The sequence below is a fragment of the Heterocephalus glaber genome, unplaced genomic scaffold (assembly GCF_053883595.1).
Source record: "Heterocephalus glaber isolate CG9 unplaced genomic scaffold, H.glaber_assembly_v1.0 deba00001687, whole genome shotgun sequence".
In the NCBI taxonomy this organism is placed as follows: domain Eukaryota; kingdom Metazoa; phylum Chordata; class Mammalia; order Rodentia; family Bathyergidae; genus Heterocephalus; species Heterocephalus glaber.
Window position 1 is genome coordinate 2,919,359 of NW_028258412.1, and position 16,685 is coordinate 2,936,043.

Here is a 16,685-nt window from a genome sequence, read left to right on the forward strand (position 1 = left end):
CCTTCTTGTCTTCCTTACAAGTAAAGCCTGCCTACCTGTCCTTCTGTCTGTTTGTCTGTCTGTCGTCTGTCTTTTCCAGCCATGTGTGGTGGGGAACTCTCTGCTGTGGCTGGGGTGGTGCTGTCCCCAAACTGGCCAGAGCCCTACGTGGAAGGTGAAGACTGTGTCTGGAAGATCCACGTAGGGGAGGAGAAGCGGATCTTCCTAGATATCCAGTTGTAAGTGCTTTGTTGGTGCCCCCCCCCCACCTCCAGCCAGGTTGGGGAGATGGGGAAAAAGTTAATTCCTGTCTTATTCTGTCAACCAGCATTAATGAAGCATCTATTATGTGCCAGGGCCTGCAGTCCCCCCATGGTGAGACCAGCCACATCAGCAGCTTACACACCCAGAGTCCCTATCTTCTGGAAATCCGCACACTAAGATGTCAAATAAGCACATGCCCAGGGAATTGCATGCAGTAGCTTCAGTAAGCGACATAAAGGCTCATGGTGCTGTGAGAACCTATACTGGGAATTTAAGCCAAAGAAGGTCAGAAAAAAAGAGAAGTCAGAAAAGGCCTCCCCAAGGACCTGATGTGAAAGTTCAGAGCTAAAGGATGAGTTGGAGGGATGCATCCCAAGAGACCGAATGTGCAAAGGCCCCATGGTAAGAGCAGGCATGCCCTTTCCAGACGCCTGAATGGCCAGTGCAGGCAATGAGAGAAGGACACTCTACCACACACTCACTGTTTCTGTCCCCCAGCTAGACCAGAAGGTCTCATGACATCAGGGTCTGGTCTGGCTTTTCTGTGTCCAGATTCTAACATGAACCCTGACGCAGACAAGGACCTCAGGAAATAATGGCTGAAGGGAATCCTGTCCCACAGACTGTGCATCTGTTTCCTGGGCCCCATGGGAGTAACCATTAGAGGCTTTGTCCAGAATGTCCATTCTTCCAACTCCCCAGGAGGGGACACTGTGGGGACATGGGCAAGCTCCAGAGGTGGTTACCCTAAACATTTATGGCAAGGTCACCTCCCGAAGAGCCACCTGGAGGGGAATGCAGGGTAAGGCAGCTGAGGTCCTGGGGCCTCGGAGTTGGCCAGGAGCAGCGCTGAAAGCCAGGCTTTGGCAGCTCCTCGCCATGCCCTTTCCGCTGCCTGGGAGACAGGGCACAGGGCAGGATGGGGACAGAGACAGATGACAGTGTCTGGAGAAAGCTGGAGAGAGACTCCAGGCAGAGCAGGCGGCTGAGGGGAAGGCGGGTGAGGCTGATGGAGAGGAGGGCTCTCCTCTGCAAACACTCAGTGGCTGTCCTTTGAAGCTGCCCGTGGTGGCTTGCAAAGCTTGGACCTGGGGCCAGGCAAGCCTGGGAAAAGCCCCACCACCTTCTACATGTGAGACTGTGTGGCGGAGAGCTTCTCTTGGGGTCTTGGTTTTCCTCCTCTGTTGCGGGCTTCTGAAAATGTCAGTGCTTTGTGGCCAGAGATGGGTGCACGTACCCCTCCCTCTGCCTCCCCATTAGCGCATCCCATCCCCCACCCTCTCTCCCCACACCCTTCTCGCTCATGCTCTTTCCCCTGCCCCCTCCTTCCTCACCCACTCTCCCCAAACCGTTCTCCCCCTCTTCCCCCAACCCCTCTTCTCTCCTCCTCTCTTCCCCCTCACCCCTCATGTCCGGAGTGAGATGCTCCTTTGCCCCTTCTAGACCTAATCTGTCAATGTCTACCCTGGGCCAAGTGGGACTCAGGCTTCTGGAAAGGCCCCAGAGCTATCCCTTCAGCACTGAAGTTTATCCTGGAAAGTGTGGTGGCCAGGTGGCATCCCAAGTGCCTGGTACCCAGATCTCTTCCCCGGCACCTGTTCCCTGCCATCTTTCCCATCTCAGTAAGGAGCAATCCATTCTACCGGCTGCCCAGGCAAAAGCAAAACAGACCAACCAACCATGGCATCATTCTGGCTCCATGAAGTTCTGGTAAACTTTCAACACCTGGTTGTCTCAACAAACGAGGGCAGCACGCACGCCCTGGTTTGTAGCACTTGCCAAATTTCCATGATGTAAAGACTTCCATTGTGGCCAACATCAGGGTAGTGACAGGCCCACCAAATGCCTGGAGATTTAACAATGGGCTCCACAGCACTAGTAGGAGCTGGCTTCAGCACAGTCGCTGTGAACTGGATTCTCCTGCCTCTCCCACTCTGTGTCTGAATCCTCAGGAAATCCTGCTGATTCTACGCAAAGGTGAAAACACATGCAGAGTCCAGGCACTTCTGAGCCATACGCTGCTTGCACCGTGGTCCATACCACTGTCGTGCTCCAGGGTTATTACAGCCACTCCCCTCTGTTCACCCTGTCCCACTCCTGCCCTCTTTTGGCTATCTCTAACCCAATGTCCTGTTAAAACCTAAGCCAGACCATGTGCTTCTCTGCTCAGAACTCCACAGTAGCTCATTTTGTTTGGTGTAAGAGCCAAAGTTCATACAAAAGGTCTCACAGGATGTGACCCTCCCTGGGTACACCTCCTCCATCCATTCTTCCCTCACCCCTCCTCTCTCTCTGCTTCTGACCACTGTGGCCTTTTTTGCTGTTCTGCAGACTTATGGACCTCAAGGCCTTTGCACTGATGCCCTGCTCCAAATACCTGTGCAGCTCATCTCTGTACTCAGCCTGCCCGGCCTTCTGCAGCACTCGGCCCACTCACACACTGCTGCATTTGTTCCCATTTCATCCCCGCCCCTCCACCCAGAATGTCACCTCCCTGAGGGTTTTATCCACTGCCATCACCCTAACAGGTGAACCAGGATGCTCAGTAAATAACAATTGGTGGAATAAAGGTACCTGGTCTGGCCACATGGTCATGAGGTTTCAAAGCCAGAATGTGAACCCAGGTACATGTCCATGTAGCCATGATGCACAAGGGGAAAGAGCAGAGAACTACAATGGAGAAACTCTCTGAGGGCTGCAGCCTTCATTTGTCAACTCGTGTTTAATACAGGCCAGAAGAGTAGTAGCTAAGAAGGTCTGGGTTAGGAATTAGAAGGTAAAGTAAGCGTGGCATGGAGACCCAAGGGAAGGCTTTGTGAGCTTTTATCAGAGATCTTCATCAGGGCCTTTAGAGTACCAAAAGTGGGGGGACTTGGGGCTCCATCCAGCGTGCGAAGGCCGGGAAGGTGACAGAGTCCCAGGCAGGCCCAGGTCAGGGCCAGTAAGGAGGGCATGGTCCTCCAGTGACCTGCATCTCCCCAGAGCCTGAGGGCTTGCAGTGACACCAGAATCAATCCAGGCCCCACGCTCACTCTTGTCAGGAGTGAGTTCAGTTTGATCCCAGCAGCAATTCTCGGCCCCACTGTGCTGCTGGCAGTGGGGGCCCTGGCCAGGCAGGTGCCACCGGCCTAGGAACCGCAGCATTTTTGGAGCCACAGGATGCAGGAGCCCAGGCTCAGGGTGGGAATTCGAGGCTGGTAGCAGACTTGAAGAAAAGGCTTTCTGGGGAAGTGGTGTCTGAGGCAGTGGTTATCCACCAGCAAAGGTCATTCTAGCCAGGGACACCTGCCCAAGTCTGGGGCACTGCGAGCTGTGACTATCAGAAGATGCACTTGGCTCCTAGTGGGTACAGATCAGGGATGCCGCTAAGCACAGGAGGGTCCCTACTAAAACAAATCAGCTGATCCGAATGTGAGGAGTGCCTGGGGAGAAGCCCTGGTCCATGTTGAGACTCAAGGGACAAAGACAAGATGGGCAGAGGTGGAAGGGAGCCGTGCTCCAGCCTGAAGGAGCAGCACATGCTGAGTTCTGGAGGCTGTAGAGCATGGCTATGTTATTTGCTCACATTATTGAGTATTTGCCGGATGCTCAGTGCATCCCAGGCATCTTCACAAAGAGCAGATGCCCTGGGCTCTATTATTATCTCCATTTTGCAGATGAGTAAACTGAGGCTCAGAGAGATAGGAAAGAGAGCCTGTGAAGAGCTCTGTGCACAACTTGGATTTGAACCCCACTTACTATGTCTGTAGGGCCTTGAAAGGACCCTCACAGGTCTGGAACTCCATGAGGAAAGACGAAGTGTGACCCCAGGAGGCTGTGAACCCTGAGGGCCTTGAAGGCTGCACTGGAGAGTCTGGACTTTCCTGGACAGGGCAGCACAGGATGGGTTTTAGGCACTTAATGGGATCAGAGCTTGGAGAAGGAAGGGAATGCTCAGGGGCTATCTCTGGCAAACTCTGGCTCCTGCTCCCTGAGGTGCCTTCTGCCCCGGCACCTCCTTCCACAGAGGGAGCGAGAACAGCAGCGCCCCAGCCAGAGTTCCAGGGTCCCCGAAGTGCCGGGTCTCATTTATCTTGCTTGGTTTCTGCTGACAGTTTTAGTAAACCAATTTGGGTTTGATAGTAAAAATAATTCTGTCCTCGGGCCCCCTCTGCATTCCTGAGTGTTTGCAGTTGTTATGGAGTGTGTGGAGGAGGGGAGGGAGCCGGAGCTGCAGACCAGCAGGTAGGTGGCCCCAGTGGGCTCTGGGCCTAGGTGGCCCAGTCGCAGGGATGTACGTCATGCTGGGGGGATGTCGGGGTGGGGTTGTCTTCCTGTTCTCTTGAGCAGAGCTTTAGGGTAACAGCTGATGTCTGTGCTGCAGGAGAACAGTTCCAAGGAGTCACCAGTTTACTAAGGACCTACTATGTGCTGCGGCCTGAACTGCTTGGTTTGTGTCCATGAGTGATAATGAATGTTGGATGTTATTCTGCAGGGATAATAATTACATAAATCGCAGCTAATGTGAGTAGAGGTAATTAGAGAAGAGTAATTATCCAAATCCAGGAGAATGTCTGAGAAGCTGTCCTATGGTGTCTCGTGTGTCGCTGGGGCTTCACTAAGCAGAGACTGCGTGGAAGGCGGATGGCAATCTCACCACCGCTTCATGGGTTGGGAAACGACAACACAGAAAGGCTCAGCAGCTTCCACTGGTCGCACAGCGATGAAGGTTGAGCATGTCGTGGCATCCACATTCCTGGACCGGGACAGGCTGCTTGGGGAGCAGCTGCTGTCTGAGCAGAGGCTCGAGAACCCCAGGCCTGTGAGGTCCAGAGTTCAGCAAGGGCCCCAGCACCATAAGCAAGCAGTCTAGAGAGAGGCAGGGAGAGCGCTGCGGCTTGGCGGGAGGTGGAGGTGCTGGATTCACCTGTGGATCGTGGGACATCACAAGGAAGGTGACCTCCGGGTGGAACCCTGAAGGGCAGCAGAGGCGAGCTGGAAGGGGGAGCTCCCAGGAAGGGCCTCAGGAGCAGCAAGCTGGGCCAGGCTTGAGACACGGGACTGTTAGGGCTGAGGGGCATCCTGAATGGCAGCATCAGTTAGGATCTGCCTGGAATGGGTGTGGAGGTGGGAAGGGGTGGGGCACAGCCTGGAGGTGAGTCAGGGGCCAGGGTTAACTTCCTCCATACCCCCCAAGGCCCTCCCCAACCTGTCTCATACCCCAGTGCCATCAGGAAGTTGGTTCTTTTCCTACCGAAAGGCACAGCTGGATGTGAACCTTTTAGACACTGAAAATCTCTCTCTCTCTCTCTCTCTCTCTCTCTCTTTCTCTCAGCTTGGGAAGAAGGATAGGGGAACTAGGAAATTAGTAAAGACATCATGGGGAAAAGCTAGGAAGTGCCCAGAGAGGGGAAGTACCTTGCTAAGGATTACAAAGCAATTTAGAGTTAAGGCCACAAAGGCAACCTGGTGTAGCTGCCAGAGCTCAGCACAGGGTTGCAGCCCCGAAAAGGAAGAAAGGAAGAGTTTAGAGTCTGGCATTCAAGGCCAGATCCTGTTGCCCCATAGCTCTGCGGCTTTGAGATATTGTGAAGTTAATGATGCCTGCCTCACAATGGGATATTTGGTTTTATTTATCACTCCTGCTTGACACACAGTAAGTGCACTGTATATATCTATCTATCTGTGGAATAAAAGAGAGAGGTGGTGGGTGTGGAAATGAAAGCAATAACACAAATTCCCAGTGAGGTTGCTGCCACATAATAGCAATAGTTCACAGTGTGTTCGTCCCCTACCCTGTGCCAGCCTTATGCTAAATTTTTTGCGTGCACTATCTCCTTAATGACCATAAAAATCACTGTCCACAGATGACTCAGTGTGTGTTCTACCTATATCATCCCACTGTATTATGCAACACCGCTATGACTGCATGGGGAAACTGAGACTGGGAAAGACCAGGCAGCTTGCCCAAGGTCATACAGCTGTGAAGGACTCAAATCCTGACCTCTGCAGCCAAATCCAGTGTGAAAACTGCACAATACATGGTCGGGAGGTGCTCCCCGAGATTCTCCTGAGAGACAGGCCAGGGGAGGGAGGTTTGACAGTACAGGATAGCACTGACCTCAGGAGAACAGAATTCAGATACCTGCAGTAATCATGGGAGATTAAAAATGCAACTGGCTGATCCAGACTTGCCAGCCCAAGATTTATTCAAAGTTCTAAGGGGTTAGTTAGGGCATCTCAAAGTTCATAGAGTCCTAATTCCATCATGGGGTAGATGAGAAAACGGAGGTATGGAGACTGCCTTCAAGGCATTGTATCAGTCAGCTTCCGCCAAGTAACAAATAACTCTGGACTCTTTCATGTGTATATCAAGTGTGTGTCACTGTGATTCTGAGTCAGTAAGGTGGTTCTTGTCTCAGTGGGGTTCTCTTGTGGGTCTGGGGCAGGTATTGTCTGGTGGGTGGCTCTGCTGGTTTTGGCTGATCTTTCCCATGTTCTTGAGGTGGGCTGGCAGCCAGATGGTCTATGCAGGCCCAGACTGGAATGGCTCAGCTCTGCTCCAAGTGTCTCTCATCTTTCAGTTGCTAGCTTGGGCTTGTTTCTTTGATGACCAAGAGCAATTACAAGAGAGAAAACAGAAGCATTCAAGGTGTGTGCAGTGTCCTGTGGCAAAGCCCAAGGCAAGGGCCGGCCCTGATGCAAGGGGTGGAGGAGCAGCCTCCTTCCTCTTGATGGGAGCCTCATCCAAATCGTGTAGGTTCAGGGTCAGAACTTTGGGCCCATTTACCTGCAAGCCACCATAACCACCAACAGATGGGGATTAGAACTCAGGTCTCCTGGTTCTAGTCCACATCCTCAAATGGCATCACTATGCACAATGACCCTAAAGAGCCTCCAAAGTGGGAGTTGCTCTGAAAACATCTTGAATGTTCTCAAGGTGCATGCAGCAGGAGGTCTTGGGTTTGTGTTCCAAGTCTTCCATGTATGGGCTGTGTGACTTGAGGTAAGTTACCTTGATTCTCTAAGCCCGGGGCTCTTATCTTTAAGACAAGGATAATAACGGTACCCATCTGTCACAGTTCCCAAGAGGATGAAATGATACATTGTGCAGAAGCACATCCAAGGGCCTTTGCGCTAATGTGCTCAACAACGTGCTTAGCAGCTATGATCACGATGATGATCATAGGCCGTGGTGTATGTACAGACTCAGCTCCATTACACAGTCACACACACACACACACACACACGCACGCACACCAGCTCACACAAGTCGTGAGGTTTGGATGTGATGCAGGGAATGCAGAGGATTTGCCTAAAGGTCCTGCTCAGTGTCCCACATGACCCTCCACCACCTCTCCTGTCTGCTCAGTGCGGACAGTGGTGGCAACTTGTGCATGCACAAGCATCCTGGTTGGGCTCCTCAGCCACGTGCCATGCTTTTCTCATGCTTGACAATGACAAGAGCAGCCTTGGGAGTGGACCTGCTCCCTGTCTGAGTCGGCACCTCACCTCCCTGCTGCCCACTGATGAGCTTGGTGCAATTAGCCCTGACATCTCAAGGAGCCAGGCTGCTTGTTTAGTTACGTCCTGACGAGCCCTGGCCTCATGCATTTATTGTTCTCCAAGTGTGTACCAAGGACCCGCAGCGAGGCCGGTCTCACATTTCATCAGCGGAGCCGAAACTCCAATGGCTGCTGGCCCCCAGTGCTAATGTGCCCCGACTGCGCACGAGCGGAACTCTTCTGAGCACATCACCTCTTGCTGCCCGAATGGTCAGGATGATCTGAGATTAACAGCACTGTCCCCTGTTGCAGACTGATCTTTGCAGGGCAGGTGGCTCACACGCCCCCCTCTGCACCCTCAGCACTTCCTCACGAGTGGAGCCAGTTGGCCTCCTGAGTCAGGGCCAGGGTGTGCATACCTCGGAGGGACGGGGGCAGGAAGGCACAGGGAGTGGAGGCATCAGGAAGCTGGGCAGGGGGAAGTGGCTGCAGCAGGAGCCCTGCATGAGGTCCCATGTGGTCAGGGCTAAGCACACCGCTGGTTGCCTTCTGTGTCCCCAGGCAGAACTTGGCACCCCGAGAGGTCCCAGCGTTCAAGCTGTCCTGCAGGACAGTTCCCAGCAGGCTGAGTGGAAACACACACTGCAGCCCACACCACACACGCACAAGTCTGAGTCTGCCTATTGGTTCCAGGCCTCGAGATCACCCTGGGCACCCGGACTTGCAGGCCCTGGCCACAGAGGGCCTGGGTCCCACCCACCAATACCATCTGTTTGGGAGAGCTCCCATCTGGCAAAGGGCACTGCCCCATGTAGGGCATGTTTGGAGGGTCACAGCCTCCATCCGAGGCCACCCTTGGGTTTGGACACACCAGGCAAGGCCACCTATTTCTAACCTTTGCCCAAGCCTGCTAGGGGGTGAGTGAGGGGTCGGAAAGGTGAGGCCTAAGCCCCTCAAGACAAGGAACCCGTGAAGGTGTTTGGCCCCAGACATTGTTTTCATTTATAATTTGTGACTTGTGAGATTTTCATTTGGGGAAGCTGAGGCCCAGTTTGGAAGCAGCTTGTCTACAGTCGCAGATCCCAGAAGCAGCAGAGGAGAGGGGGCGCCTCTCCCTGAGACCCTGTCACACCTCACCGCCCTGCCGCCCTGGCCCTCAGCGGGCTGTGTGGTGCATTAGAAAGGGTTTTTTTTCGAAGCCAGGCACAGTGGCACAGGCTGGTAATCCCAGCACTCCGGGAAGCTGAGGCAAAACTATCACAAGTTCAAGACAAGCCTGGGCAACTCAGTGAGATCCTGTTTCAAAGATTAAAAGAGGACTGGGGCTGTGGCTCAGTGCAAAGACCCAGGGTCTCTGAGGTGCAGCCAGGAGCCACTGGGCGAGGGCTGGGCCTGAGCCTCGTGTGGGCAAGCACTAGGTGAGCATGTGGGGGAGAGAGGAGGGCAGAAGGGAAGGGAGGAAGGAAGGAGGAAAGCGCAGAGAAGAAAATTATGCTTTGTTGTGCTTTGAGTCCTTTTAGGGAGCCAAGGAGACTGGCTTTCTGGGTCCCCCATGGAGCAGACATGGTTTCTTGTCTTGTCTGCCATTTCATCAAATTCAGTCAAAGCCAAATTAGCACTGGGCCAAAAGGCCCCTCAACAATTCTGTGGCGCAGGCTGTGCAGCCTTTTGAAGGAGCACAGGGACCTTGGGACTTGGATTTTCAGGCTCAGTTTGCTCTTCTCTATAATGGAATTAGTGGCGTTTTCTCTGACTACCTAGTCATGTGGTTGAAGGGATCAGATAAGAAAACAGATACAGATACAGAGGAGTTTTAAACAGACTTCTTATGGCTTTCAGGAAAAAAAAAATATGTATCATACAAAAGTTTTATTTCACCTACATTTATGGGTTTTGATTCCCTTTTCCCCTAATTTAAATCCTACTGCTATTTAGGCCGGACGTCTACTGCCCCAGGGAGATCTTGCCTTAAGTGCAAGACCGTGTTCTTAGGAAAGTCATTTAAGTCTTCGAGTCTTGGTTTCCTCTTCTGGAAAATGGAGATAAACTCACCATTATCCATTCACTTAAATAACATTGATTCCACCTCACCAAGCTCTCTGAATAGAGCGCGCGCCTCAAGTGGCTGCCAAGGGCAGGTAGAGTCAGGTGACCATCACTCCTGCTCTGCCCCCAGATAAAGATGCTTGGATTCCAGCTCTCTGTTATAACCCCTGGTGCCTCAGTCTGCCTATCTGTGGAATGGGTGAGAATAGGACAGGTTGAAAGTTTGGAATCAAAAGTGTTTGGATTTTGGATTTGGGGGTATTTGTGTACACATTAGGATGGAACCCAAGCCTAGGGGGAAATTCATTTGTTGCATATACACCTTGGACACAGAGCCTGAAGCGAATATTACACAATATTGCAGTGCACGTGTGTTTTAATGGAGAGCTATCGCTTGAGAATCAGATGTAAGTTTGGGATTTTGGATTCTCCTATTAGTGAGGTTCATCTTGTGGTGCTTACGGGGTTAGTCTAGAACAGCGGTGGTGAACTTATGGCACACATGCTATTGTATTTTTCTTTTCAGACAAAAGATGTCCCATGTAGAGTTGTTTTCTGGAAACTAAAACCTGCATATTCAGGTTCAATTGCACTATTGGCACTTCGTGATAAATAAGTGGGTTTGGGGTTGCAGCTTGACACTCGGTTTCTGAAAGGTTCACCATTACTGGACTACAATACAATGATATGGTCCACATGAAGTGCTGAGAAAATCCCCGGATCAGGGGAAGTCTTGGGAGAATCTGCCCAAGGAGTAGATCCACACAAATGCAAGGCAGAGTCGGAGCACTGAGGTCCCCTGAAGACTAGGAGGAAGGTAGGGAGCAGAGAGTGAGCAGAGGTTCTCCCAGGAAAGGAGCCAGCCCTGACCACTATGCATAGGAGCCTGGAGACAGGTCCCGGGACCCACAAAGGGCTGCTGTGCCAGATGTGTGAGGCAGGAAGTGGCTGGGACCCACCTGTGGGCCTCCTGGGGCACAGGTTTGAGAAACTACATTTTATTCTGTGGGCAAATTTTTGCTGTTTCCATGGCCCATTCCCTAATTGGCTTGCCTTTTCCTTTTTGGTTTAATCTAAGCAAAATAATGTCTGTGAAATCAGAAGGCTGAGGCACAGACCATATATTTATATATTATGCTAATTCACGTTTAAATAAATACATAACCACTAGGTATTTTTAAATGTTTGTCTACCTAAAATTATCGTGTGAATACCATTCAGGAAACCTTTTAAAGGCGAGCTGTCTAGGCAAGGGTCAAATATTTGTTTGCAAGGAAAAGGAAAAGCAGGGTGTTTGCTTATCACCTCTTTCTAGGCCCTCCATGAAATATTAACTCACCTACCTCCTCACCTACTCCCGCCATCCGGGGTCCTGACTGGTTGGGGTCAGATGCTGGTACCTGCCACAGAGGTCTGTGCATATGCCGCCCTCTGCTGGCAACGAGAAGAATTTCTTCACAGGAGAAGGGTTTGCCGGTCTGGGAGATTTCATTTTGCATTCTCTCCTCTCCTTGTCTCAATGTAGACCCCCATGAAAGCAACCGTGACCGTCCCTCAGGCTGTTTTATCACCTTTGAAGAGTTAATGCATTCACAGGATTCGAAATGCAAAGGTACAAGCGAGCCTACTGTCAAAATTAATCTTTCCACCCTCCCGGGGGAAGCAGCCCCTTCTCCAGTTTCCCTTCCTGTCGGCAGCCACGGTCGCTGCTTTCCCCTGCATCTTCCTGGCTCCCCTTCAACACTTCAAACACTGCCCCCAAACTAAGTAGCCAGTTTAATACTGATTTTATCGCATACTCTGCTACACGTGATCGATAATAACAATAAGCAAAACAAAATTCAATTATCACCAAGCAATGCAAAGTGTTTAGGAGGCTAAATAATCCACAGAGTCTGTAGGAAGCAGGAGTATTACCCTGGTAGAAAACAAAGGTTGGAAAGCGCAGGTCTAATCCAGTTCATGTTCACCATGCACAGTTCACAGCCCCAGGACCTCGGGGTCACCGGGCTGGGCGAGGCAGTGACATCTCACCCACAAGCCTTACCTGTGACTTTCTGTTCACTGTTTCTGATGCGGGATTGGCACAGTCAGGGACACATGGATAGGTGGCTAAGGCAGTGGTTCAGACTCAGGCTTCGGCGCCAACAGACCTAGGTTTCTGTCCAAGGTCTGATTTTCATGTGACCTTGGGTGAGTGACCTCTCCTGGTGGAGCCTTGGCTTCCTTATCTGTAAAGTGCAGCCGATCACAAATGTTATTTCTGAGGCTGTTTGAATGCTTAATTCGTGGTAAACAGAGCTGCTATTTCAAAGGTCAAGGAGGGTCCTTGAGAGATCTTTTCTCAGATATCTGTTGAGAGTGCTGCTTTGCTGTTGTTGCTTTGTTTCATGATTTTGTTCGGTTGGGTCGGGTTGGGTTAGGTATTAGGGAACCCAGGGCCTCCGCACTGAGCTAGAGCCCCAGCCCTGCTTATTTATTTAAGAACAATATCTCATTAAGTCGCTAAGTTGCCCTGGCTGGGCTCAAACTTGCCATCCTCCTGCCTCAGCCTCCCAGAGTGCTGGGATTATAGGTATCCACCACCATGCCCAGTGGGACTACCATTTCTAAGGCCCTGAGACAGGGGGCCTGGTGCTATCAGACCTGACTGTAGTGACCTTCACATCCAAAAGGAGCAGATGGCGTGCCAATGTAGCTCCGGGGCAGGGGGGACAGAAACCTTCTGGGGCCACCTTCTTCCCAAGGGAGGATCTAGTCTAACCCCTGGGGAGCAAGAGAGTGAGGGCCCAGAAGAGAGGAGGCCTCTCTCAAGGAGGGAAAGTGAGAGACCAGCCAGGGTCAGGCCCTGTCCCACTGTGCAGCAGCCAGGACAGACCAGTCCCCTTCCCAGGCTGGGAGCAGCTCTCATGGCAGAAGCTGGGTTGGGTTCGAGGGAGCTGGGCCAAGCACAGCCTGACCTCAGGGAGCCCGGCCTGGGGGGGGTTGCCAGCCCCGCCTGTTGGAGCCTGAACAAAGGCTGTGTGGCACCCAGGCGAGGGCGGCTCTGTCCAGGAGAGGATAAGGATGGGCAGTGGGAACTGGCAGGGTCAGCCAGGTCTGGAGGGGATGCAGGGCAGGGCCTTCGGAGTGCATCTGGCTGCAGTGGGACCCACAGGCGGTGCGGTCCCCTGGCTGAGCACAGACCCGGCCAGGAAGGAGTGGAAGAGATGCGGCTGTGGGCTCCTCTCGTGGCTGTAGAGTAGTAGAAAGGGCAGCTATGTGGAGTCTTGGGGCTAGGATTAAAAGCTTGCATGTTCCCTTCAGATATTTGTGAAGTGAAACTCACTAACAATATTGGCCATTTCAGTGTGTGCTCTGTATGTGTACGTGTGTGGTGACTCACAGTGTTGTGCAAAAAATGCCTGTCTAGTTTCAAACATGTTCATACCCCAAGTAAACCCGTACCTATCAAACAATTGCTTCCCCCTTCTCCTCCTGGCCTTGGCAATCATCCAGGTGTTTCCTGTCTCTATGGATTTACCTGCTCTGGATATTTCTAAGTGAAACCCTACTGTTGGATGATTGGCTTCTTGTCCTTTTGCCTAGAATACTGTTTTTAAGATTCATCTCTGTTGTAGCAAGTCTCAGTGCTTCATTCCTTTTTATAGCTGACTAGTATTCCATTGTGTGGATGGACCATACTTTGTTTATTCATTCCTAAGTTGATGGATATTTAGGTTGTTTTTCCTTTTTGGCTATAATAAGTAATGCTGCTAAGAACATTTGTGTGCATCAGTGCCCCTTTCCTTTTTATGGATATATAATATTCCATAAGTGGATATACCACAATTTGTTTGTCTATTGAATGAAAGGGCCAGCATTATATTCTGAAAGGATTCATCTGATAGCTGAGGGAAGGAAGGATTACAGCCAAGCAAAAGTGAAGTCAAGAAGACAGTTACAAGTTGCCCAACAATCCAAGTGGAAGATGACAGTGATCTTAGCAAAGCCGCCCATGGCCAAGGAGGGGTGGACAGCAGATGGAGACACAGAAGCTGAGGTCTTCTGAAGAGAGCTCAGATCCTGCACCTGTGGAAAGTCTGTCACTCTGGTAGCTGAGAGGGCTGCCCTGGGGAGGTTCTGTGGCCTTTCCGGTGCTCCTGGGGGATCCAGCCACATCCCACCCACCCCCCAGCCAGCACCTGTCTGTGCCCTGTGTGCTGGTGTTGATCCACCATCCTGACCGTCAGCATCTCCATCCAGACCTCGGCAGAAGGCCCTCTGTGCCCAGTGCCTGGCCACCCTGCAGGGAATTCTGTGCATTTCCATCTCCATTGCTTACATGGTCCAGTGCCAGGGACCCTGGATGTCCCCAGCACATGGGTGACCCTGGATGTCCCCATGCTTGTCTTGAATGAGGAGGGGACGGAGCTCACCAGTGTCTGCTGTATTGTTAGAACCAGTCTGGGGGAAAGGCAGGTTCAGAAGGCAGCAGCAGAGAATTCCTGGGTCCTTTCTTCCATGCCTCTTCCCGTGCCTTCCCATCATTTCATTTCATTTCATCATTTCATTTCAGGAGAGAGCTGTGTTTGCTAGGTCTCCTGGCTACAGTAGGTGCAGGTCAGTCTAATAACGATGCAACTCTGAGAATGACTCATTTTGAAACTTCACCTCTCACTCAGTAGGATCTCTGGCTGGGAATTCGCAGTGAGGAGAGGCCTGGAGCTGCTTGTTGCTCCCAGGGAAAAAGGAGGACTCGCTTAGTGACACTATTTGAGCTTTGTAGCATGTAGGATGCTGGTGCTTTTTCTCTTTTCTTGGGCACTCAGTTGGGCCCCAGCCTCCTGATCTCTTTCTTTCTTTTCTTTTTTGCCTGAGTCCTGTCATCCTTTGGGGGCAAGGACACTGTTACAAGGGTTTGTAGTTGGCTGCCACCTGCAGGGTGCACACTGAGACTGGGAACCAGGAGTCTTATGCTGCTATAAGTGTTTGGCTGTATAATATTTCATTGAATGGATATACCACAACTTGTTTGTCTGTTGGTCTGTTGAGTGAAAGAGCTAGACTTATGTTCTGTAAGGATCCACCTGGTGGTTGAAGGGAGATAAGATTGTAATCAGGCAAGAGTAGAGTTAGGAAGGTAGTGATGTGCTGTCCAATCTCCAATAAGAATTGATCGTGATCTTATCCCCCTACTCTCGTGACAGGCAGCCCCCTCCCAGCACTCCCTGTCTTTCTTTTGCTTCTCCCATTCAGTGGACCAGTGAAAGGTTTGACTTCCCTTCTATAAGCAGGAGGTGGGGGGAGGGCTCAAGCTGGAAAAGCTGCTTCCATGGTGGTAGATGGGGCCATTGGTACCGCCCAGTGGCCCCCTCTCCTGTCCCTGTGCACCTCTCCATGTGCAGGCTTTCTCTGGTGCTGCACAGGGGAGGTCAGGGGTGCTGGGGTTCACTGCACTTGGGAGCAACCCTCAGCCAGTGGGGGACAGGAGCTGGAGGACAACCACCCCAGTGCCCTCTCCTACAGCAGGTGTTCTGCCCGGTTTCTCAGAGTCCCTGCATGACTCAGCCCAGCATGCACGGCGGAAGCTGCCCTGCTGTGCCCTGTGCAGCAGCTCCCTCCCCTCTCACCCACTTGGATGCCGAATGCCTGCAGAACAGCCTTCTGGATGAGCCAGGCCCCGAGGGATGCCTGCCTCTGCCCAGGCTCAGGCCCAGAGACCTCAGTCTGCAGCCAGGTATCTCTCTTCAAAAGTAGAAATGCTTAGCACCTGTCATCTTGATCCTGGCTCGGGGACCTCTGCTGAATTCCAGGACCCCAGGGAAGCTACACTCAATCATTTTCTGCTTGCTGTTTACAAAGCACATCATCGGAAGTCAGGGGTTCTCACCCTGAGCACTGCTGAGATTTTGGACTAGATCTTTCTTCACTGCACAGGGCTGTGTGCACTAAAGGACTTTTAACACCACTCGGCCCCCCTGCTTGCCTTTGGTACCTCTCCAGTTAGGACAGCTGTGTCTCCAGACACCGCCAAGTGCTCCAGGGGGCACAACCACCCTTGTCTCAGAAGCACTCGTGTTATCTGGTGACATCTGACAAGAACAGAAATCTAGAGAGAGGATGATGCCAGTGAGGGTAGTGGCACTGATGACGACATGATGGTGGTGGTGGTGGTGGTGGTGGTGGTGCTGATGCCCATAATGGAAACAAAATTGGAACACAAGACACAATAAGACATAACATTCACCCAACCTGAACAGCAGTGACCTGGTGCCACCTGTGGTCCTGGAATCTGATCCCTGACCTCCTGAAGCCCAACCTCATTTCCAACGCCCATGGCACAGACACGAAATAGCAAGGAACTTCAGAAAATTGCACACCCCCACCAAAGTGATGAAGCTGGGACTCTCTCAGCCCCCTCCCCCTACCGTGCGCTCCATCCTGCATCCACTGCTTCCTCTTCTGTGGAGAACAAAGCACCTTGGGAGGGTTTTAAATGAAAGCCACTCGAAGCCTTCGAAGATGCTGCGGGTGCACTGAGATTGTTGATATGAGTGACAGAAGAAAGCCAAGCTCCGCCCTGCCTGGCCAGAACCCCACTGAGCCATGCATGGGCTGTGAAGTCCATTTAAGGAATAAACATCTGCCATCCCTGCATTCACACTGCCTGATCTAGCACTTCGGGGAGCTGTGGATGTGTTCGTGGTCCTTGGAGCCAAAGGGGCCCTGCCCTACCAGATGGCGAGAGCTGACATCACCCCCACTGCTTCTGCTACCAAATAGACTCTAGCAGGCCACCAGAGCATTATTAAGTGCCTTCTGTGTGCAGGGGAAAGTAACAACTCCAGAATTTCAGTCTAGTTGAAAACCTGAAGGAGGCAGTGTCTTGAGGCCATCCATGGGTGCAAAGCAAGCAGATAGCTGTGAGTA

General features: G+C 51.9%; 1 protein-coding gene across 3 annotated transcripts in view; it reads left to right on the top strand.

Annotated features, from left to right (window-relative positions):
* Positions 1-16,685, top strand: part of Sez6l (seizure related 6 homolog like) — a 183,517-nt gene that overhangs the window by 136,484 nt on the left and 30,348 nt on the right. For all 3 annotated transcript variants that reach the window (XM_021257143.2, XM_021257144.2, XM_004843341.4), the window contains exon 9: positions 80-218. In XM_021257143.2, coding sequence (XP_021112802.2) covers positions 80-218 — 139 coding nt within the window. The remainder of the gene's footprint in view (positions 1-79; positions 219-16,685) is intronic.